Source organism: Solanum pennellii, chromosome 7 (genome assembly GCF_001406875.1).
Source record: "Solanum pennellii chromosome 7, SPENNV200".
Lineage (NCBI taxonomy): Eukaryota > Viridiplantae > Streptophyta > Magnoliopsida > Solanales > Solanaceae > Solanum > Solanum pennellii.
The window spans coordinates 34,249,279-34,272,453 of NC_028643.1; the positions used below are offsets into that span (position 1 = coordinate 34,249,279).

At 31.6% G+C, this 23,175-nt stretch overlaps 2 protein-coding genes across 6 annotated transcripts; one reads left to right on the plus strand and one right to left on the minus strand.

The window, feature by feature from the left end:
* Window positions 1-306: 306 nt before the first annotated feature.
* LOC107024141 (cytochrome P450 734A1-like) lies at window positions 307-4,359 on the plus strand. Its single transcript, XM_015225047.2, has 4 exons — window positions 307-915; window positions 1,452-1,696; window positions 3,069-3,429; window positions 3,621-4,359. Exons 1-4 carry the CDS (start codon window positions 385-387, stop codon window positions 4,035-4,037), a joined length of 1,554 nt encoding a protein of 517 aa, XP_015080533.1. The 5' UTR covers window positions 307-384; the 3' UTR covers window positions 4,038-4,359.
* Window positions 4,360-6,839: 2,480 nt separating this feature from the next.
* LOC107023991 lies at window positions 6,840-12,842 on the minus strand. Of its 5 annotated transcripts, none has more exons than XM_015224854.2 (11): window positions 12,094-12,842; window positions 11,882-11,936; window positions 11,408-11,507; window positions 11,056-11,299; window positions 10,407-10,460; window positions 10,163-10,302; window positions 9,383-9,950; window positions 9,147-9,255; window positions 8,962-9,011; window positions 7,994-8,134; window positions 6,840-7,350 (listed from the first exon to the last, which is right to left on the minus strand). In XM_015224854.2, exons 1-11 carry the CDS (start codon window positions 12,664-12,666, stop codon window positions 7,102-7,104), a joined length of 2,283 nt encoding a protein of 760 aa, XP_015080340.1. In that variant the 5' UTR covers window positions 12,667-12,842; the 3' UTR covers window positions 6,840-7,101. The 5 variants fall into 5 exon arrangements, with proteins under 5 accessions (XP_015080340.1, XP_015080339.1, XP_015080337.1 ...); XM_015224853.2 differs by having other exon boundaries at window positions 11,056-11,302; XM_015224851.2 differs by having other exon boundaries at window positions 9,383-9,953; window positions 11,056-11,302.
* Between the last annotated feature and the right edge of the window lie 10,333 nt (window positions 12,843-23,175).

Here is a 23,175-nt window from a genome sequence, read left to right on the forward strand (position 1 = left end):
TACAACTAATTTTCGGCAATTGATTAATTGGTTCGAAAGATAAAACTTTTTGAAGCAGAAGAGCATCAAATAATCAAAACGATCATAATATTGAAACAAGTGTTTATGTAAACAAGATTTAAGAATTAAAAAAAAGCACCATGATATGACATTTTATAGTAAAGTTAGAAAAAAACTGATTTTTTTTTACTTTTTCAAGGCGCCTGACAATCATGTAACCTATCAAATTGGGTAAAAGTTTTAAAATGAGAGAGTTAGTTATTTTTTAAATGATTGTATCAATGTTAGTTTTGGTGTGTAAGTGGAAAAATGGTGTGAAGTTTATTAAAATCAATCAAAACCATTTCAAAAGACATAGTAAAATAATATTTTTTTATAATATAAATGGTGTCGAGGCAGAGGGGCATTTTCATGGTGGGAAATGCAATGATGCTGTTGGTGGCACTAGCTATAGTGTTGATCTTGTTGTTGAAAGTGATATACAAAATCATATGGATCCCTTTAAAAGTGGAACATGAGTTGAAGAAACAAGGCATAGAAGGACCAGGTTACAGCCCAATTTTGAACAACACAGCAAAGATTAGAAGATTGATGATAACAGAAGCTGAATCAAAGTCCAGTTGTTTCACTCATAATCATGAAATAGTAGTTTCCCGTGTAATGCCACACTATTATAATTGGTCAACGCTTTATGGCAAGAATTTTCTTTACTGGTTTGGTTCTAAACCTAGGGTTGCAATTGCTGATCCAAATCTCATAAAGGAGATATTGGTCAACACCACTTCCTTTGAGAAAATCAAACATAACCCTTTGTCAAAACTCCTGCTTGGAGATGGGCTTGTTGGGTTAGATGGTCACAAATGGGCTATTCACAGAAGGATCAGCAACCACGCCTTTAACATGGAGATAGTAAAGGTACTCTATTTCTAATTAATTACTCTAATATATATGGATGAAAAATTGACCAAAAAGGATTATGTCTCAACTCAGAGGCGGAGTTCTTTTTCACATATATCATGTATTTGTACTAGAAGTATATTAACTTGTAAATCCCTAATAAAATTTATTGATGAGTCACTGCTAAGGAAAGAAATGTTTTTACACTAGACTTGTGTGTTCGAACTCGACTCGCTTTTTTTAAAAGGGAATTTAGAACCCCCAAACTCTTAATGCTAGCTCCGCCTATGTATTTTGTTGAGATTGATACAAGTAGTATCCACATCATACTGGACTAAAGTGTTGTCGTTTTGATCCTCCATGACTTTCACACTCTACAAATCATATCCAATCACACCAATTACAATATTTAGCTAGTCTAAGGAAGGGGGTTTTCTGTATTGTGATATATATGAGTGCAATGCATTGTGTAAATATTGTACCTAATTAAATGATTCTTGTATGTGTGTTACGGTTTGGTTTATTGATCAATTGGCATCTGTCCATTTTCTCAGGGTTGGATTTCTGAGATGGTTGATAGCACAACAAAGTTGTTGAACAAGTGGGAAAACATAACTAGTGCAAGAGACCAGTTTGAGATCGATGTACACAAAGAATTTCACAAACTTTCAGCAGACATCATTTCTAGGACCGCTTTTGGAAGTAGTTTTGAGGAGGGAAAGCGTATTTTTGAATTACAAGACCAGCAAGTGAGCCTTGTTTTAGAGGCCATACGAAGTGTCTATATTCCTGGATTCAGGTGCATTTCGTTATCGATTGTATGATGCATCTCACCTTATATTGATTTTGTTGAATACCAAACTTACATGTATTGTTTCTTTTATGTTATAATCCCCTTACCACTTTTTCCTTGTATGAATTGTGCTATGTAAAGGTTAGAGCAAACAAATGCAAATGCATTTCATTTTTTACTGTTGATTTCTTTTTCTTAAGTGTAACCATATTTATAACTTCTTAGTTAGAAACTGCATGTGCTTGGTGATAGAATAATATCTGTAGCTGAGATTCCTATGAGACTGTCAAATTGCATTTAGTGCGCTCTTGCTGGTAATAACGAATTGCCAACCAATTTTTCCCACTGATTTAACTTCTCAGACAAATTTGAGTTAGAGTAGATATCATTTCTGTTCTATAGAGAGATACCATGTAAAAGTAAGAGGGAAAAAAACATGATAGAAAATAAAAAAGGTTCTAAAAAAGAAGTGTCCCATATGGACTAGGAAAAGCTTTCTTTGTGGGCTCTCGCACACGACATTTTTCCTGAAGATAAATTGGTGGATTTGTCCCCCCACTGTGCACGGAGACCTAATCTAAATCCTGTTTAGCAGAACCACTTCTATATTTTGAGCCTACAATGAACTGTACAAATTCCTTGTGAGAGCCATTTTTTCAAAATTGTAGCCTCTGGCTCATTACTTGAATTAACGGACTATTATTTCCTTATCCTATTATGGTCAGATTTTTCTCCCGTTATGTACATTCTATCTTTGGGAGAAAGACAACCAATTGAGAAATACTCCTTTTCTTCTTGTTATATTGTTGGATTTTCCACTATTTGATAAAAAGTTCCTCTTTGATATGAGAAAAATCTTTGTTAGTTCTTCTGCGAGTTTGTTGAATTTTTGTGATACACCTACACCAGGTGAAATATAGTGCCATATGCACGCTTCAAGCTACGAGGATTGTCGTGATTTCCAATGATTACCAACAAAACAATTAAAAGATAAGATATGCTTTTGTAAATTGTCCAATGTATACTTTTAATACCACCAGTTTGACTGTTTTTTCTATTCAAAATGTCCACTACAACCCTTTCATATGAACTCCATTTTAAATGACCCTTTGACATCTGCAATTGTCTTATGCAAAGTGATGTTTACAATACCGATAAAAACACAATATTTGCCACTATTAGTAAAGCTCTAATTGCCAATTGGCACATGAGATGACACTAAGCATTCATGTCTAAGCCAACTCACTGTCTTTGTTGAGTTGAAATGGTGGAGTCTTGTTAGTACCCTTTTTTGAAAATATGGTTTCATCATCCTAGAGCAATTATTTGCTTCATTATTTTCACTATAAATCATGTCATTTCTTTCTCCTGGATTCAGATTTTTACCCACCAAGAAGAACAGATTGAGGAAAAGACTGGAGAAGGAAACTAGAGATGCAATTAGAATGTTGTTAAACAATTGCAGCATAACAGCAAACAATTCAAAAAGCTTGCTTTCTTTGTTAATGCATCCAATCAAGAATCAGGATGACAAACAGGAAAAACTGGATATAGAGGAGGTTATTGATGAATGCAAGACATTCTACTTTGCAGGAAAGGAGACAACTGCTAATTTTCTGACATGGGCTTTTCTTCTGTTGGCATTGCATCAAGAATGGCAGAGCAAGGCTCGGGAAGAAGTTGTTCGTGCTTGCAGAAATGGGATTTCTACTGCAGAGAATATAGCTGATCTCAAGATTGTAAGTTGAGCTGTTATTGCAGATTCTTATTTTTTTGTTTTTCTGGCAACTCTCCTTAACAGTCTCATGATAAGCCTTGTGTCCCCAAGTATGAGCATGCTATACTCATTATGCATTCATGATACTTGCAAAGATAGTGCATAGTATCCCTATTTTTCTCGCAATAAGATGATGAGGTGTCTGATTGGCAGGTGAGCATGATATTGAATGAAACACTTCGACTTTACCCGCCAGCTGTGATGTTGATGAGGCAAGCATCAAAGAATGTCAAGTTAGGAAACCTTGACATACCAGTGAATACACAGTTCTATTTGGCCATGACTGCTGTCCATCACGACAAGGAGATCTGGGGAGATGATGCCCATGAATTCAACCCGTTGAGATTTGCTGAGTCACGGAAACATTTAGCCTCATTTTTCCCATTTGGATTAGGCCCCAGAATCTGTGTGGGCCAAAACTTAGCTCTTGTTGAGGCTAAAGTAGTCCTGTCAATGATCATTCAGCAATATTCTTTTTGCATTTCCCCATCATATGTTCATGCTCCGACTCAGGCTATGACATTACAACCTCAATATGGTGCTCAAATACTCTTTAGCAAGATTTCTTGATTGAATATTTGCTGGAGAGATGCTCAGGCTTGTCTCTAAATAAATCCTTGCCACAGAGTAACTCGTGCTCACTGACTCTTTATGAGCACTATAAACGATAACAGTCAACAAAGGAAGTAGTAATATGTACTGAAGCACTCTTTATTAGGAGGGAGCTTCAAAAATGTATTGCTGAGACCTTGAGTGAAATATTTTGCGGTGGATGTATATAGTTTTTATCGACTCGTATAGTCGGTTTTTGTACTTGGTAAATTATAAGTATGGTATGACAGTCAACTATTATTTGCCCTTTTATTTGATTGATCAATTAGTCTTGGTATGATAGTCAACTATTATTTGCCTTTTTTATTTGATTGATCAATTAAACTTTGGTATATGATAGTCAACTAGGTACATTCCCTCCACTCTACAGATGCGATGCACATCTTGAAAAAATATTGAAATTTTGAATTTACGTTAGTAGCTTGTGCATTTGTAATCATAATTAAAAGAGTAGTGCATAGTTTCACTCTTGTCTTCACTTGCTATGGATTTTCATATCTTAATTCTCCATTTTACCAAACTTTTGTTAATTTGTTATTATCTACCATTTGGAAACAATATTGTCTATTTGTGTTTATTATTGAAGGGAACCCAATTATTTACTCTCTCCGTTTTCAAAGAATGCTTCCATTTTCTGTTTGGTCTGTTTTTAAAAAAAAATGATCCCTTTCCTTTTTTGACAACATTTTAACCTCAATTTTTCACATGACATGTTTAAGGTCACAAGATTAAAGAATATTTAAGTACATTTGACATAACATTAATTTGGAACTACAAAATTAAAAAGTCTTCTTTCTTTTCTTAAATTTCATTCGAAGTCAAATTGGGTCATTTTTTTTTAAATGGATGGAGTGACTGTTGAGTGTGAATGTCACCGAGTAATGTCCACTATTTTAGAAATTAATCCCTGCTACTCCTCCAGTATGTCTATTGAGTGGGTTGAGTTGAAATTGGAGATATTAATATTGAGTGGGTTGAGTTGAAATTGGAGATATTAAAATGGATTGATGTAGAAATATGGTTAGGTCATGACCCGTTCAAGTTTAGTTTTTAGCTCAAATGGGTTCAAAATCGGGAATCATGAACCGTTCAATTTAACCCACTAAATCTCAATAATTTTTAACATATTACTATTTAACTTATTGAATTTCAACTCAAAAAAATAACAAAAATAAGTTTAAAATGGATAGATAAAGGTTAGAAAATATAAAATAGATAGTGATTCATATCTTCAATATGAGAACATAAATCACACTAATGCTAATAAAGAGTTCTATAACAATTTGAAATTGGAGATAAAAGGGAAAATAATCAAAAATACTCCTCAACTTTATTAGTTGATTATGTTCTTACCATTAAAATGATGTTATTCTTACCCCTGTTGTTACTAATCTTATCGTTTGCGCCCCTATATGCACGGAAATCCCCAAATCGACTTAAATTTACCCTCTAGAAGATAAATTTCCCCTTCGACTATTCTTAATTTTTCTTACTCATTTTCCAAACTGATTTTCCTCCCCTCTGGTTGGGTTGGATTGACCTATTGATTGTTGTAATGTATAATGGTGGTTATCATTGTTATATATCTGGTTAGTTGACTATTGTAGTGATTTGGTTGTTGGGCTAGCGCCTCCAATTACGTTTCCTTGTCTCGATTACTTGCTTGTTTTATTCTATTTTTATGTTTTTGTTCAGTTTTATTATACTGTACGTTCCTTACTTACATGTTGTCCTTGGAGATCAGTTGGTCTTTGCCTACTAAGTACCTCTTGTTCTATGCCTACTAAGTATCTATTTTTGGTGCTCATATTACACTTTTGTCCCCTGATGATCATAGTACGAATTTTCACCATTAATGTGTGTCTCGTGAGTAAAAGCTTGTGGATTCTAAGATTGGGGTGAGCTCCTAACGTTCGGAGTTGCTAATCTCTCTCTATATTGAATAGGACTAGTCTTTATATTGCATTTGGAGACGCATCTATAAATATATGTATTTATCTTGTACTTTAAAGTTATTTGAATTAACTAGCGACTGATACTAGGTCTTTGGGATATTTCATTATTTTGATGTTCATTTCTTATTTTCTATATGTTTCTCTTCCGTGTAATAGCCTATTGCTTTTGATTTGGAGTTATGATTTTGACTAACCTACTGGTGAATATTAGTAGATTTCATCATGACACTACTGAACTCTATTGACCCCTAAACAATAGTCATTCATTGTTCTTTCTTTTTCTAGGTGTGTTTCTATTCAATGTAAGCACTCTAAATGGAGTATCGGAAAGATATATTTTAATGCATTATTCCATCTTTATGGCTAATGAATGAGAAATTTTACTTCCAAAAAAACAATATATATATATAAGTAGGATGGAAAAAATTGGTCTGCCAATTGAAGAGAAATAAATTGATTGATCAGTATTAGAACTATCTAAAATATTTTTTTAAAGGGCAAAGACTCATATCATCACGCGAGAAAAGATTTATCTATATTATCATTTCAAAGTTTGATTTATATGTCATTTTCATTCGATAAAATTAATTCATTTCACTATTTGTTAATTAAAATTAACATAAATAAATCAAACTTTTAAAGGATAGATATATAAATCTTTTCTCAAAATTTGGTGACATATATAAATCTTTTTCCTTTAAAAAATTAATTTTATTAATAATTTCAGCTAATCATAATTAACCACATGTAAATTATTAATTTTGCAAAACCATAGTCATTCTTTCTCAAATAGAAATGGCATAAATGAATAGAAAACATAAATAAACTTTTGAATGAGATATGAGTCCGTTCCTTTTTTTAATGTAGCAATTGGAGTGTGTTAAATTTTGGCTTTGAAAAAGTACAGTATTGTCACCGCACTTGTCAAAGGTATTATTCACACAAACAAAATAAAAAATTTGAACTGGCACCCCTCTCACTGTTTTCAGATGACTCACAATACTCTTCCATGATTTCTGGAGAAAGAGAAAAGAGAAACGATAAAAGGAAAAACACAAACAAATCAACTATATTTTCTCTTCTGCCTTGGACCTCTTTGAAACTCTAAGATCAGCAAGGAGAGGTTTAGGAAGGTCAAGCAAAACATCTCGAGAGCATACATTAGATGGTGCTGAAGATCGCTTTAATATCTCAAATAAGGGAGCACCAGCTGATGTTGTTCCTGCAGCAGCATTTTTACCTTGACTAATTGATTTGGCCTGAAAGCTTCCAAACTTAGTTGTACTATTCCTGTTTCGAAGGTTTTCTTTCACCACCTGAAACAAAGATTGAATATGTCCTTACAAACCAATATCAATTTTATAGTATTAAATGGATAACAACGACACAAAAGCAATCCATGATATGATTTCTTACAGTATTTTAAGTTATTGAATATGCATTTTCAATTAATGCTCATATCTTGTTTCTTAACTTCTGGGGACGTTCTACTTCTTACTAGGAGAAAAGTCAAATATCCTCCAGATAGGCATCTTCTTACTAGGAGAAAAGTCAAATATCCTCCAGATAGGCATACTTATACCACAGGAAATTCTCATCTACCTAGATTCTCACTGTATATAGACATGGAATAATATAGCATATGCTAGAGTTGGACTATATGACGATAGTAGTTGAGGAGCAGAGACATGGGTAGAAGGGAGGGGCTTATCAAATGGAATAATAATAATAATAATAATAACAGTAATAATAATAATAATAATGGAGGAACATCAGCAGCACAACAACAGGTAAGTCAGGTCTCATTCCCCAATCATCTGATGAAAATAAAAAGATCAAGAGTCCAACCATGAAATCAAAAACATATCTTAGTTAGAACTTGGAAGCATTACAAAACTACATATTAGTTACTATATGGGTGATGGGATGCACAAATTTGAAGCTACTATGAAGATTTACCATATCTGAAGAATCCTCTGACATCGACATTGAGCTTCGGCTATTGCTGTCATCCCGTCCAAAGATGAAAGAACGAACTACAGTTGAACTTTGTTTATGGGATGATGGAAGATGATTTGTAACTCGTCCAAGAAAAGAGGACTACAGAATAAAACAATCAGCAGATGTACGCATAGTTTTAGTCATACAATGTCTAAACAAGGAATAGAGATAAAAAGAAATAATGAGGAAAAAGAAAAAGAGCTATGCAATAGTTGGACCATAGAACTTGAATATAACTGGGGGAAGAAAACTGGTGCCCAACTGCAAGGCCTTAGTGTACCAAATGGTACTTGTGCAGTTGTGCTAGGATGCAAAAAATATGAAAATATATTCCCCAGATACAGCTGCACCAACATGCTATTATCTGGCAAGGATAGAATGACATTTAGGTCCATAGTTAATCACTTCTCAAATTCCAAATCAGTAAATGGATACAAAAATAAGCTAACTTTTTGTAAGAGTAGAGTCCAATCAAATGTGATTCTAAGAGTTTAAGTGAATGTTTCTTGATAGCTTTTTATTAGTGGATAAATTACACCCAACCTAAGTTTCATGTTTCTAGTTACAAAAGTAAATTAAGGGGTGTTTGGATGTTTTTTTCAAGTATATTACAAAGTTAAAAGTCATAAGTTGAGAATATCCAACTTTTGGCTATTTGTACTTTTTCAGTCTTAAAAGAATTGCTTAGAAGCTAAGTTGCTTAGACTCCCTAAAAATGTTGCCGTACTTGTGTCGGATCCATAAAAAATGCACTACTTTTAATGGATTCAACACACACCCAATGAAATTATGAAGAGTCCGAGCAACATAGCTTAAAAGAACATTTCGTCTTTCCAAACATCTCAAAAAGTAAAATAAAATATATTTAAAAAAAAAGAGGGTACTTGAAATAAGCCAATCCAAACACTCACTAAGACAATTTTTACCTTCAAAGAGCTTTTTTTCTTTTGATCCCCTAGCACTGTATCAAAGAACGCTGCAAAGTTGCAACAGCAATGAAATGTAAGGAAATAATGCTGACAATTAAAACATAATAATAAAAGTACTTCACCATTCTTTTTAAAAGAATCATACTTAAACAAGTAGTTATAAATGTTGGGATAACACCTACAGGATGCTTTTGGTTTTCTCTTATCCGGCACAGTATTAAGCTTCTTTATTAGTCCAAATATCTCACTGGAACTTTCATCCTCAATAGGCGACGCTACAGTTGTAACCTCCTGATTTGTGTTTAGTAAAGCTGAGTAAGTTATCAAACAAAATTAAAGACTATGTTTGTAAAGCAAAGAATATAACACAAGGTTAATGTGATGTGTCAGTGTGTCAAATCCAACATTGCAAACTCACAGGGTGATAAAGAATGCGCTGCTTGACAACCCTCTTTTCAGTTTCCTCGTCTTCATCAGATAAGAATATGTCATCTTTATCCACAAACATCTGGAATATTATTTGCTTAGCTTTTTTTGAACTCAACCGAGTAGAACTCTTAGGTACTGCATCCATGTCAGTGATGCCATTGACCTCTTCTTCACACTCTTCGCATTCTGGTTCATCATCAACCGACATCGTCTCTTTTTGTTGTACACCACATTTTAACCGTTGCAGCAAATTTTCAGTTCCAGCTGCATCCTGCTGCTCAAGCCACTTTTGATGAAGTTCATTCCGCTTTTCATTATCAATTACCTTTTCTTTGTAATCAGTGGCAATAATATCATGGCGTTCAGCAGAACCATCAATATCATCATCGTCTTCATCATCACCAAACCGGATTAGGTCATTATCACTGTCATCTTCTTCCTCTGCTTCATCATCAACAAATGCTTTAACAGGGTCTCCCTTTGGAGAATTGCTGCCGCTGCCACCTTTTATATACGGACTAATATTCTCCTTGTCATTATCCTCCTCATCTGATGAACTTCTGAAAGGGAAATATTTTTATTTTCTGGAGTTAATTGCAATAACGAAGCTGACATATTTTAGCATAAAAATAATGACAACAAACAAATAAACTTTTTTGTTTGTGGATATATGATCCTTTGCAAAAGAGAAAATAGGAGCTTTTCCAGCCTAGGTTGCAGTAAAACATTATTAGATTTGCATGCATAGATACTTTCCCGAACCAATTACCTTTCATCTGGAGGGACAGAATCAAACTTCAAGTTCAAAGCAAGGAGAGACGGTGCCATTACTGCTTCTGAAGGACTAGAGGCCAGGTCATCAAGTATCTCATCCTTACTGCCAGTTGGTTCAGAATCATCAAATAGATCCTGACAAATTGAAAAAGCTCCAGCATTCAGATTTTCTTTGGCTATTTGCAAACCTGGTGTTACTAACAATAGCTCCCTTTTTAATAGAAAAGATAAGAAACTACCTGAGTGTCATCAACAGGAGCTCTAAATACAGCATTGGGCCTTTCATCCAAAGCCTGCAGTGAGATAATAGCAGCAGCACTTAACAATTTGTAATCTTATTCAGTTTCAAACACCAATCTCTAATGTTTCTAGGTTCTACCACAGTTCGAAATGCCATCAATATAGATTGCAGACTTCAGGTAGCACATTGACAATCTTTAACCTGGATGAGGTTGAAAGGTACCTACTCCATGTCAATTCATAGCACAATGATGGCATTAGAGTTTAAAAGGCATGGGTCTCATGTACGCTTATCAAAACTAGATTTGGTTCAAAACAAATCCGATAAAAGTTGGTCTCTTTCCCTGAGTCATGTTAAACAGTTTCTTCCACTAACAATATCCAGCACCTACTTCAGCCAGAGAAGGAACTAGACAAAACCCAATTCAATGTTACATTTCAACAACAGTTACAAACAGCTCGCAAAATTTAAACAAATGAGACATGCTTATCCAAATGATTGAAAAGTAAAGGCCTTAAACAGTTCTCAAGTCACAAATTGAAGTCCAAGTTAAATTATTTTACAGAAACTACCTTCAACTCAATTGTGAAAAGAAACAACACCCAGACCAGACACAAAGCTCAACTCAATGCAGCAATTTCACTCACCATTTCATCAAGAACAATTTCACTGCTTCTCTTTATTGAAGGTACTGAAATTCCATCAATTTTGGAGGCACCTGTAGTCCTGCCCGTTTCTGTGCCGTGTGCATCCACTTCCCCATCCATCTCTATCTCCAGTTTGTCAACTCTCGGCTCTTCAGAGTATGCGCTCTTTGCGTCTACTTCCATTGTCACCTCTCTTGCAGCACTAAATTTGTGAATGGAACTGTTGCTGATTAGCATCGTGGTCCTGCTAGCAAAGTAACAATAGAAATGTATAGATAAAAAGTGAGAAACCACAACCTAAAAGATTTTTTTAATAAGACACGTATTTGCTTAAATGTCGACTACTACAGACTTTTTCGAGATTTCAAGCTTCCTTTTCCGAATCTTCTCCAGCACTGAGGATATTGGCTTATGTACAACTGGTACTGGCTTAAATGTTGCATCCTTGCTTTCTGAACAAGTTAGGAAAAAAAACGTGAGTTCCATGATGTCTGACACAGTTGGTACAAGTACGCATTTTTCATAAGAAAGAAGATCCACTTCCTCTATAACAATTTATATGACACTTTATTATAAGAAGCTTCAAAATGATTGACACCATTTTGTTTCAATACAACTTTAGCAAGTTCCAAAAATCCAAATTTATTAAATTATTCCAATCCTTCAACTTTAGTACAACTTTTCTTCATCAAGTTAACATTTCAATCATACTTTCAAAAGTTATTCAACTATCACTAACACAATAGAAATGACAAACTAAACCTTCACATCCAATCAAAATTAGCCAGAGGAAAGGAAGTACCAAAAACAGTAAATACATACAGACCTCGCAATAATCGCTGAGTATCAACATGAAGCTGCTGAAGAAATGCTTTATTTTCCTGTACGTCAACAAGTAAACCCAAGAATGTCAAACTAACATATGTACATGCAAGCATTATCACAAATTACAAAGTTGTGTATACATAAATAAACCACAACAACTATGTCTCAAACAAGAGAGATTGAGTATCAAATAATGTTATGTGCTCAACAAACCTTTTCTTCTCTTCTTTTGTTCGAAGCCAGTTCTTTAGACTTCAGTTCTCTATCAAAGTCACCTTTAGATCTCTTCTTCTTCTTCTTCATTTTCTTTTTGTCATCCAGTTGTAATCCCAATTTCTCTATATTCACTTGGTCAATTCCCCCAATCTCTTCATGTATCTCTTTTGCCACATCATCAGATACCAAATCTTCCCCAATTTCTCTATGTTGTTTGCCATGAGACTGCTCATGGTCCTGGCCAAATTCTAGAGATCTTTTAACCTCTTTGCAGTGCTGAACATGTTTGTCATCAAAGTCCTCACTATGCTTCTCATCAGAAAATCTGATGTCAATTTCACGTGATAGGAGTTGAGCAGAATCTTCCGTACTATCACCGCCCTTTTCCTCAGAAACAGATCCAACTTTCATCTCATCTTGTTCTAAAGCTTCCAATTTGGAAAAATCAACCTTAGGAAAGTCAAAGAAGTGAGGATGTTGATTTTTGGAGGCTTTCTTTAAACGTTTGAACCTGGGACGGCGGACCTCCTCCAGCATGTAAAAGGACTGATAATCGTCATCGCTTTCCATGAATCTGTTGGATCAAAATGGGGATGAGAGGATACTGAAGAACAAAAAAGTGGATCTTATTTTATGAGATGATCAAAGTGGGGAGCGGTAAAGATGGAAATGGAGATTAGGGTTTTAGCGCCAAATAATTCGAATTTTCACCAAAGATAAACCGCCAAATGCCTAAATTTGTAGTTCCGCCGCCTACTCCTGTTTGCAAATAAATACTAATAGGTAATTATATAGTACATAATTTCGCACCATCGTATAATTATTCGGTCAAGCACAAATCATCTATATTTTTTTAATAAAAGAAGAAAATTACATGATTTCGCATATTTATATAATTATTCGGTTAATTACAAATCTTTTATATCCTTCTAATAAAAAAGAAAATTATAAAATTTCACATCTTTATATAATTATTCGATCAATCACAAATATTTTATATTCTTTTAATAAAAAAAGAAAAAGTGATATGTACATAAAATTTTCAATTTTAAAAATTTAATTTGTGGTTGTTAGTTTTTTTCCAATTTAAATTTTAAATTTTTTTAGAAAATGTTACACGTTGTTAGGATTAGGGATAAACTGTTTCCCTTTTTTTTTAATCTTAAATATAATTAATTGTAGCTTTATTATTTACATTTATCTAACCATTTTAGAACTTACATTCATTTAACTATTTTAAAATTTTATATTTATTTCAAAAACAAATAATTGACATTTTTATGAATTTCTTAAATATAAACGGGTAATTTGTTTAAATGTGAAAGTTGAGAGTTTAAATTTTTTAATTTAAATTAATAAAATTTGTCAATTAAGTTTTTTATTTAAATAAAAAAATAAAAAAAAATCCAAGTAGTTACAACTAAATTTCCATCAAATTTTGCTAAGAGATAAGTTTCAGTTTGTTTTAAATAATATTAAATTATATATTGTAACTAATTCATGCAAAATAAAAGGAAAACAAGCAGAAGATAAATAGGTAACTTCTATTAACTTCCTTATCCACATAAGTAACTTTTTCAAACAATTATCTTTTTCTGATAAACTATATAAAACTTCCTTGTCATATAAGTATATTTCTTTCATAGATTATCCCTTATATATTTTTCTTATTCAAATTTTAAAATTTATAGGTCACAAGTAAAAAAATTAAAATTTGTTGTCTAATTTTGTTTTCTATTTGATCTGAAATTTTAATTTTCTTTTTGATTTAATATTTCTTCTTGACAATGTTATCTTCTTTTCTAGAAGCTTGAGTTGTCATTTTCTGATATTTACTATTATAAAATTCTTTAAAGTCAAATAAGATGAAAAATTAAATAAATAATATTGTTTTTCAGAAGTGATAAAAAATAAATAAAAATAATACTTATTATTAAATATAAAACTTAGCAATTGTATCCTTTAAAATAATATTAATTTAATTATTATTTTCATCGTGTTTTGAATGGTAAAGAGTATTATTTACTGTCACACAAAATATAACATTAAGTTTGCAAAGTTTTAATATTTAATTTTTAAAATTAAAATATTTTTAAATTTTAATTAAAATCATAAAAGTTATGTAGGAGGTCATATTTTTAGGTGTGACCTTTTTGTAAGTGGATTATTAGTTTTCTTATTTATGAAAAATATGAGTTAATTAAAAGATAAAAATTTAAAACATGTTAGTTGGTTAATGTTATTGTTTTTGTTAATGATATTTCTATTTAGACTTAGATCATAATTATTTAATTATTATTTTTATTAATAGTCGACTATCTAACGAGTATGAAACTTTTTTTTTCTTTATCTCATTATTCTACTATATTATAAAAGGGAGTGGAAGTGCCAAAGTAGGCAGCAGCAGGTCAACATGCCTGCTTTGGCACTTTGGAGGGCGTTTCAGTATCATGGAGTATTTCATATGTTTTTCCCCCTAAATTTGACTTAACGCAAGCTTTAAAAAAGTATAAAATAATAATTAGATTTATAATTTAAATTAAAAAATTATATATAAAATGTATTAAATTATATTATAAAAGGGAGTTGAAGTGCCAAAGTAGGCAGCAGGTCAACATGCCTGTTTTGGCACTTTAGAGGGCATTTCAGTATTGTGAAGCATTTCATATGTGTTTTTTCTACATTGGACTAAACACAAGCTTTTAAAAAGATAGAACATAATTTAAATTAAAATTATATATAAAATGTATTAAACATTTATTTTGATTTGTGAGTAGGTAAATATGCATGTAAGATCATTTTAATTATTTTCAAGTTTTTGTATATTTAAAAATCACCTAAAGTTATTATTAATAACAATAATTAAAAGATACATAAAAATATATTTGATTTCTACATAAATTGAAATAAAGAAAGTAACATGTGTTATTTGAAATTGACACAAAAAGTATTATAAATCTCAACAACTAATGTTTTCAAATATTTTCGAAAACATATATAAAAAAATTGGCCGAATCTTTAAATTTTATTTGTGCCATATAAATTAAAACAAAAGAATAATATGTATTATTTAAAAATTACGTAGGAGATACTATAAATAATAAGTAACAATTTTATGATTGACTTTCGTAATTTTATTAATGTCAAATGAATTGAAAAAAAAGAAGATAACATATAATATTTAAAAATTACATGAACGAACTATAAATCAACTAATGAACCACTAATTAAGATATTTAAAAGACGTGTGTAAAACATTTGCTTGACTTTCAAAATTATGTCTATGTTGCATAAATTAAAATAGAGAAAATAATAAATATTATTTAAAAACGACATTAACATTAATATAGATTGCACTAACTAACAAATTAAATATTCAAAAATTAAAATAGCTCTTCAAATTTTATCTATTATCACAAAATTAAATAAAAAGTAAAAGAGTAACATATTGCACGGGCTACGATGTCTAGTACTTTCAATACAGTTTAAAATATGCATATTTTTAAAGTATAATACAATATTTTTATTGGTTATTGAAATTCTTTTCTGTTTGTACTTTTATTTATACTTTTATATTGATTGAATGTAAAATCATCTTATTTTGTAAGATTAAACTAGAAAGGAGTATTTTAAATAGGTTGCAATACATTTGCATACTATATTTTAGTTTAGAGTAGACATTTTTTAAAATATTAGGATTAAATTTGATTAATGAACTTAAATTTATTTAATTAACAAAAATATAGGTTATTTATCTTTATTATACTTAAAGAAGGAGAAGATGTTGCAATAATATTTGGTATTTAAAATATATAATTGGGTTAATTTTTAATCACATAAATTCAAAACATTATAAATAATTATATATGCAATTTGTTTACTCAATAATAATTTATAAGTATTATATCAGTTATTTTAAAATTAAAAAATTATTACATTTTAAAAATATGTGTAACATACAAGTATAATATAAGTATAGGAGAAGTGAAAGTTGTACATCTCATCACCACAAAAGAAACAATAATTAATTATTTGTAATGATATTAAATTTGAAACTAAAATTTAAAAAAGTTTAAAAGAAATACTTACAACTAATGTGATATAACCATTTTCATTACTTAAAATTAATGTGATATAGCTACTTTTAACATTTTAAGTTTATGATTGAAAAAAATTATATAATAAACAAAATTATATTACTCTTAAAAATATAAAGTTTATATTAAGATAAAAGAAATTGAATAATGTGTTCTAAATTACAAATTTAAAAGTTTTTAAATTTTAATTTAAATAAAACATGAATATAAAATTGAGTAACTAACAATATTACCATGGTTATTTCTTTTTCTAAAATTAATAGGCATTTTCTAAACGTCCTATTACATTTTCACTTTTTCGTAAACTCTGATAACAAATTAACAAAAAATAATAAAACAAAAAATTTTATTACATAAAAAAAATATTTATTTGTATACTCACTAAATATAACTTATTACAATAGAGTAACCACATATTTTTACTACTTATTATTAAGCTACTACAAGATTCAATTTGCTCCTAGAATGATTTAATTAATTAATTTACCTCCAATTATTATTATAATTAATTTTAAAAATTATTGAGACAAGTTCCAATTTTTTGTGCACCGAATTTATGAAGTGTACAATCTCTTCTTCTAAATTATAGGCACATAATAATTCATTTATCTCCAATCAAAGTAATTTACACGAAAAATTAATAATTTTTTTTAACATAAAGTAATTATAAAAGTAAAAATGGATATTTGTTAAAAAAAACTAAAGGTTCAAACAACATATAAATGAATTATTCAATTATGTTTTTTTGGATATGAATAGTACATATTCTTAGATAAATATATTAATTTTGAAAGGAATTCAAAATTTATTTATTTTTAATATTTTCAATCATTTATCTTTATTATTAGGTAAGTTTTGCCCGTGTAACAATTTTATGGAGTGATTTTATTTGTTGTCAATTTTGTACACCATCTATTCGAGATAAATAGTTGAACCTTCAAAATACTAACAAATGTTTTGTATAAAATTTGCAAAAAAATATAAGTAAAAAATAGTTTTTTTCTTCTTAAGTTTTATATGATAGTAGGTAAATTTCACATTTCAACTGCACCTTTTAGGCTCCTTATTAAACAAAATTTTCTTATACTTTTAACTCCTTTAAGAACTTTCAAGCTGCTCTGTGATCAATGAAAGATTACAATCAATAAGCAATGAGTCATATACATGATAGGCTCGGTTGTTACAACTCAACAAACATTTTAATATCAAAGATAATATCAAGAAGGTTGAAGAAACTTGTCAATTCAAAAGCGAAAAAATAAGAACACAACAAAAGAAAAGCAGAGCTCACTGCAAAGTAGAATTAGAAAGCACTCTCAATAAGTATAAGTTCGCCATCATTCTATCAAAATTATTGTGGTAGAAACAAACAAATATTAACCCTATCTAGAGGAAATATTCATCTCCAATTTGTGAAGGAGAAAATGCAAGCGAGTAATTCATCCACATCATGCTTTTATGATAAAAGTGAATCCTATAATTAGTAGAGCCCAATTGATTTAATTATATATTTTATTTTATTTTCATACTTTTATTAAATATTAAATAAATAATTAAAATTTAATGATTTTCCATTAAAATAATTTTAATTGAATCAAAATCAGTAGATAATATTTTTGAAATTTGTAGTTTTGAATTATACATATTTAAAACAATTTATCTTTTTTTGCTTTTATAATAAATATCTCAGATGGAGAGTTAAAATTTTATTTTTTATAAGAAATAATACCTTTATAATAGCTTAACATAAATATGCCGTAACATAAAAAATATAATTGATCATAACTATTAGAATACCTTTATAATAGCTTAACATAAATATACTGTAACATAAAAAATGTAGTTGATCATAACTATTAGAACATTATAATAACAAAAAAGTTATATATATTAGATAAATTTCATAAATTACTTTTATGACATTTAAAATATCCGCACAACAAGCAAGTACGAATACTAGTCGAATATAATAGGCATCACATCTTCAAAGGATTATAAATTGTTGGTAATACAAGTTAGAATCACTTTTTAATATTTTCTTCTTATTTCTATAGTTATTCTTATTATTTTAAATTTTTTTCTAATATTTTCTAAAATTATAATTTTTGTTTTATTTTTTTTCCTTCTCATATGCTGAATTATTATTTCATGTATTTTTGTAATATCTAAAAAATATTATTTTCTGTTTATTTTTTCATTAACATAATTTTACTAGTATTGTATTATTTTAAACTAAAGTAAAATTTATTGAATAAGGTTATAAACTTATTTTTTTCCATTTAAATCATATTTATTTATGTTATTGTTGAAATTTGACATATATGTTTTTTTTTAATAAAAAGAGGTCATTGAGCCTATTTTATTAAGTAATGAACAATATATTTACAAGAAATACATGTCCAAATTAAATTGACCCAAATGAAAAGAAAAGAAAATATATAAAGGACAAAACAAAACAATAGAAAAATCAAATATAAGAGGAAAATACAAGACCTAGGTATTTCTTCCACAACTCGTCATGGCAGACCATCTTTAAGCTTGAACTTAAAGGTAAGCCGCCTTAACTGATTTTACAGTTTTAAATTGACTTAACCTTTGATGTTGTTACTGTGATCAAAACTTGTAAATGACATGTAAAGGAATTAAATAAATGTGTAAATATTCCTTAGTTAGCATGATTAAGTTGAGTTGTTAGTTGTTCTAATTATGTATTAGTTAGTTACAACTGAATTAGAGTTAGTTAAGAGTTTGTTGAGTTAGTTTTCGTTCTTGTATAAATACATGCATCACACATTGAGAATGTATGAAACTATGAATTCTCTCTAGAAAGTTCTTTTTGTTCTTAGCTCAATTATAACAATTTCTTCATCAGATTCATAAATTCATCATGGTATCAAAGCAATTAGGGACTGGATTGAGCATTCTTATTCATAGATTCTATAATTCCAAGGAGTTTTAGGTTAAATTCGATAAGGTTCTCTGGTTTTTCTCTGTTTTTTTTTTATAGTTTTTTTATGATCTTCAATGGCTGTTACTGGGAGTGATACAGGGACACAATCTGGATCTACTACGATGATTCCAACGATAGATCACCTACATCCTTTGTTTTTGTATCCGTCAGACGCACCGGGATCGCTTAATGTTGGAATTATGCTTACCAGAACTGACAATTACACTTTGTGGAGTAAATCCATGCAATTGGTCATACTTGGGAAGAACAAGGTTGAGTTCATTGATGGCACAGTGAAACGAGAATAATTTTCTGGAGATTTGAGTCGTTTGTGGGATCGTTGTAATGCTATAGTATTTTCATGGATCCTGTGCAATGTAAGCAAGGATTTACACAGTGGTGTACTCTATTGCTCAGATGCTCACTTGATCTGGGAGGATTTGAAAGAAAGGTTCAACAAAGTTAATAGTTCTCATATTTTTCAATTACACAAGGAAATATTCACTCTAGTTCAAGGTGTTTCTTCTGTCTCAGTGTATTATTCCAGACTTAAGGATCTCTGGGATGAATATGATTCTATTATGCCTTCATCTTCTTGCACTTGTTCTAAATCTAAGGATTTTTTTGAGCAATTGCAATTTCAGAGAATGTTGCAATTCCTCATGGGGTTAAATGATTCTTACAGTCAAACTAGGAGTCAAATTCTGTTAATGTCTCAAATTACTTTTATCAATCAAGTTTATGCCATGGTTAATTGATATACCGTGGTTTCATGGTACTTTTAATGCTTTTTTCTTAAGTTTAGTGTGTGTCCAAAAGCCTTTTTGTATTGATTTTCATGTAAGTTTCTCTTTATTTGCAGGAAATCTGTCTAAAGATGAACGCAGAAGTTTTTGAGCAAGAAATGCAGAAAAGTTACCACCTATGAAGCTTGTGACGGTCCGTCGAGCCTGTGACGGTCCGTAGGTGGCATCATAGTGAAGCTGCTGAAGGAAGATGGGGAAGTCTGACGTAAGTGTGGGATTACGAAGTTCATGACGGACCGTCATAGCCACGACGGTTCGTCCTGCTTGTTCGTCGTGATGATCATAGAGTAGTCCCAGTACACAAATTCCAAGAAGTTTAAGTGTTATGGAACGAAGACCCTCGACGGACCGTCGTGCTTGGAACGGTCTGTCATACCTGTTCGTCTAGGGTAATGAAGAAAGCAACAGAAGGATTTGTAAAGTATAGGATGACGGAGGCCATGACGGCCCGTCGTGACCACGATGGCCTGTCACGAGGTCCGTCGACTCGGACGCGTTTTGACAGATTTTCAGCAATTAGAGTCCTTTTATTAGGTTTTTGTTTTTTTATAAATAGTTGGAAAAACCTCGTTTTTGGGGTTGGACTTTTTGTTAGTAGACTTTTTTATGTGAGACTTTTGGGAGAATCATTAGTTCTCGATTAATTTCAGTGATTGAGACACTTATTCTGGAATTGATTGTTGGTGCGTTTATTGATTAATCAAGTGAACTTCTGAAATTTTATTCTTTCTCATTGAAGTAAGTGCATGAATTCTTATATTACATATATGAATATTGTAATTATGACTATGGGTAACTAAACTCCATAACTAGGGTTGTGGGAACCATGGGCGAATAATGAGGTAAAACCTAACTAAAATAACAATTCTAGAATAGTGTCTTGCATGTATTGATAATTCTTTCGTTTAGAAGTCTTTTTAACGGATGGCCAACATTAGAACTCGCCTTAATGCTACTTGCCGGACCAAGGAGGTAGATAATAGGAAAAGAATTATCAACATAGATTTAGTGTATACTATCTAATAGGCTAGTATTGATTGGTATGAGATAATAACTTAGTCAATTATCGAATACGATGCTTAATATGAGGTAAAGATAAGGGTTAGTATAGCAACACACGTAGCCGGACCAATGTACAGAGTGAAATTTTCTAGATGCCGGACCAAGGATTTAGAAATACATAACTTATCACTTTACATGTACGATACTAGGAAAGAATTGTTATAGTTAGAATTAATAAGTTAGGAACCTGTGGGGAACACTTAAACCCTAGTTACTTTGATTAATTGATTAAACTCCAAGATTTGAACCTGTTAGTTGTTACTTTAATTTAGTTAGTTATTTTCATTAATTTAGAAATAAAACCCCCCCTTTTATTGTCTTTTGTTTTCTAAGGAAATAATTGACTAAATAATAGTAATAATAGATTAAAGTTAAGTCTGAACTATTTTCCTCGTGGGAACGATCCAACCTCATTAGTTGGGTTCTTTACTTAATACAACCGCTTTATTTATTATTTGAGAAATAAGTTTGAGCGTGACAAATTTTGGCGCCGCTGCCGGGGAAAGTAGCTTTTAGATTAACTTAAACTTATTATTAAAGTTTAGTCGATATTTTCTTAATTTTACTTTGTTTATTATTTTTTATTCTTGCAGAACTATCTTCCTTATATGCCAAATACACGGAGAGGAAGAGAACCCTTGTTTCCCCACGATCACTAATTAGAGCATACACTACGCAACATGAATCGAAACTTGGTTATTAACGATGATGATCCAAACCAAAACATCCCAGCTCCGGTTGATGTTCATGGTCAGTTATTACCCGATGATCCAGGTGAAAATCAACAAAGGGGACAAAATCCCGCTCCACGTCCTCAAGAATACTACAGAGGCTATGATAATATAGCAGACTTTGATGGGCCACTTGTCTTGGCCCCTCTACAATAAGGCCACACCTTTGTGGTAACTAGTAGCCTGATGCAAATGCTCACTGCCAGAGGTTTGTTTTCAGGGCTACCTTTTGAGGATCCACATGCCCATATAGCTAAGGTAAGGACAGTGTGTAAAAGCTGTGTAGGGAGGCCTGATTTGGATTTGGATGTAATTGGGCTAAGAGTCTTTCCTCTCTCACTAACGGGAGAGGCTGCTATTTGGTTCACTGAGCTCCCTTATAACTCAATTTTCACTTGGAACCAACTAAGGGGCGTTTTCTTAGCACGTTACTACCCGGTCTCCAAAAACTAAACCACAAAGACAGAGTGAACAACTTTGTGGCACTACCAGGAGAGTCAGTTAGTAGTTCTTGGGATAGATTCACCTCATTTTTGAGAAGCGTCCCCAATCACCGCATAGATGATGAGTCACTGAAGGAATACTTCTATCGGGGACACGATGATAATAATAAAGCGGTTTTGGATACTATTGTGGGTGGTTCTTATGGGGAGTGTCCTTATGCCGAGATTGCTGAAAAGTTAGAGAAAATCTCCCGGAATAATAAAGCTTAGAGTACTAGCAAGTCAGATACTGGGAGAAATACCTTCGCAGTGCAATCCACTCACAACCCAGCCACAAATGAGATTCATGAAGAGATGGCTCAGATGAGAACTTAGCTTGGGTTGGTATTAAAACATGTCACTGGGGGTGCAGAAAAGATAAATGCAGTTAACTACTTGTCTAAACCACCACCACCAAATGATGAATGTTATTGTGAGGAGAATTTCTATGCGGTAAATGAGCAGACGGGGTGTTTCCGACCGAGTGCCCAAGGCTCTAATCAGGAGAATTGGCGCTAAGGTCAAGGAAACCAAGGTCGTATATATGGTAACTATAACCGTGAGGGTCATTATGTTCGATATGGAAATTACAACCGCGACAAAAACTACAACAGGGGTAACTATGGTAACAGAAATGATAGGAATGGGCCCTATGTTCCTCCTCAAAATCGTGAAGTTACTCCTAGGGATGGTGGAGGTAGTATGGCGCGAGTTGAGGATATGTTGCACAAAATGATGAGGAGGTTCGATGCTAGTGATGAGCACATTAAAGAGTTAAGGAGTGATTTAGCGGGTATTGGGCAAAAAGTCGATACACATGCAATATCGATTAAGCAGATCGAGTTGCAAATGGCCCAGTTATCTGCGACTGTGAGTGAACACACGGCAACCGGGCACTCTTCCTAGCAACACTGTCCAAAATCTGAAAAATGATGCACACTGTATGGCAAT

What these genes read in the sequence shown, in the direction of transcription:
- LOC107024141 (XM_015225047.2), top strand. Translation starts at nt 385, where the DNA reads ATGGTGTCGAGGCAGAGGGGCATTTTCATGGTGGGAAATGCAATGATG. An exon ending in TTAACATGGAGATAGTAAAG is followed by an intron (nt 916 to 1,451) that starts GTACTCTATTTC and finishes CCATTTTCTCAG; the next exon opens with GGTTGGATTTCTGAGATGGT. An exon ending in GTCTATATTCCTGGATTCAG is followed by an intron (nt 1,697 to 3,068) that starts GTGCATTTCGTT and finishes TCCTGGATTCAG; the next exon opens with ATTTTTACCCACCAAGAAGA.
- LOC107023991 (XM_015224851.2), bottom strand. Translation starts at nt 12,666, where the DNA reads ATGGAAAGCGATGACGATTATCAGTCCTTTTACATGCTGGAGGAGGTC. An exon ending in ACAAAAGAAGAGAAGAAAAG is followed by an intron (nt 11,937 to 12,093) that starts GTTTGTTGAGCA and finishes GTTGACGTACAG; the next exon opens with GAAAATAAAGCATTTCTTCA. An exon ending in AAATTGTTCTTGATGAAATG is followed by an intron (nt 10,461 to 11,055) that starts GTGAGTGAAATT and finishes ATCTCACTGCAG; the next exon opens with GCTTTGGATGAAAGGCCCAA.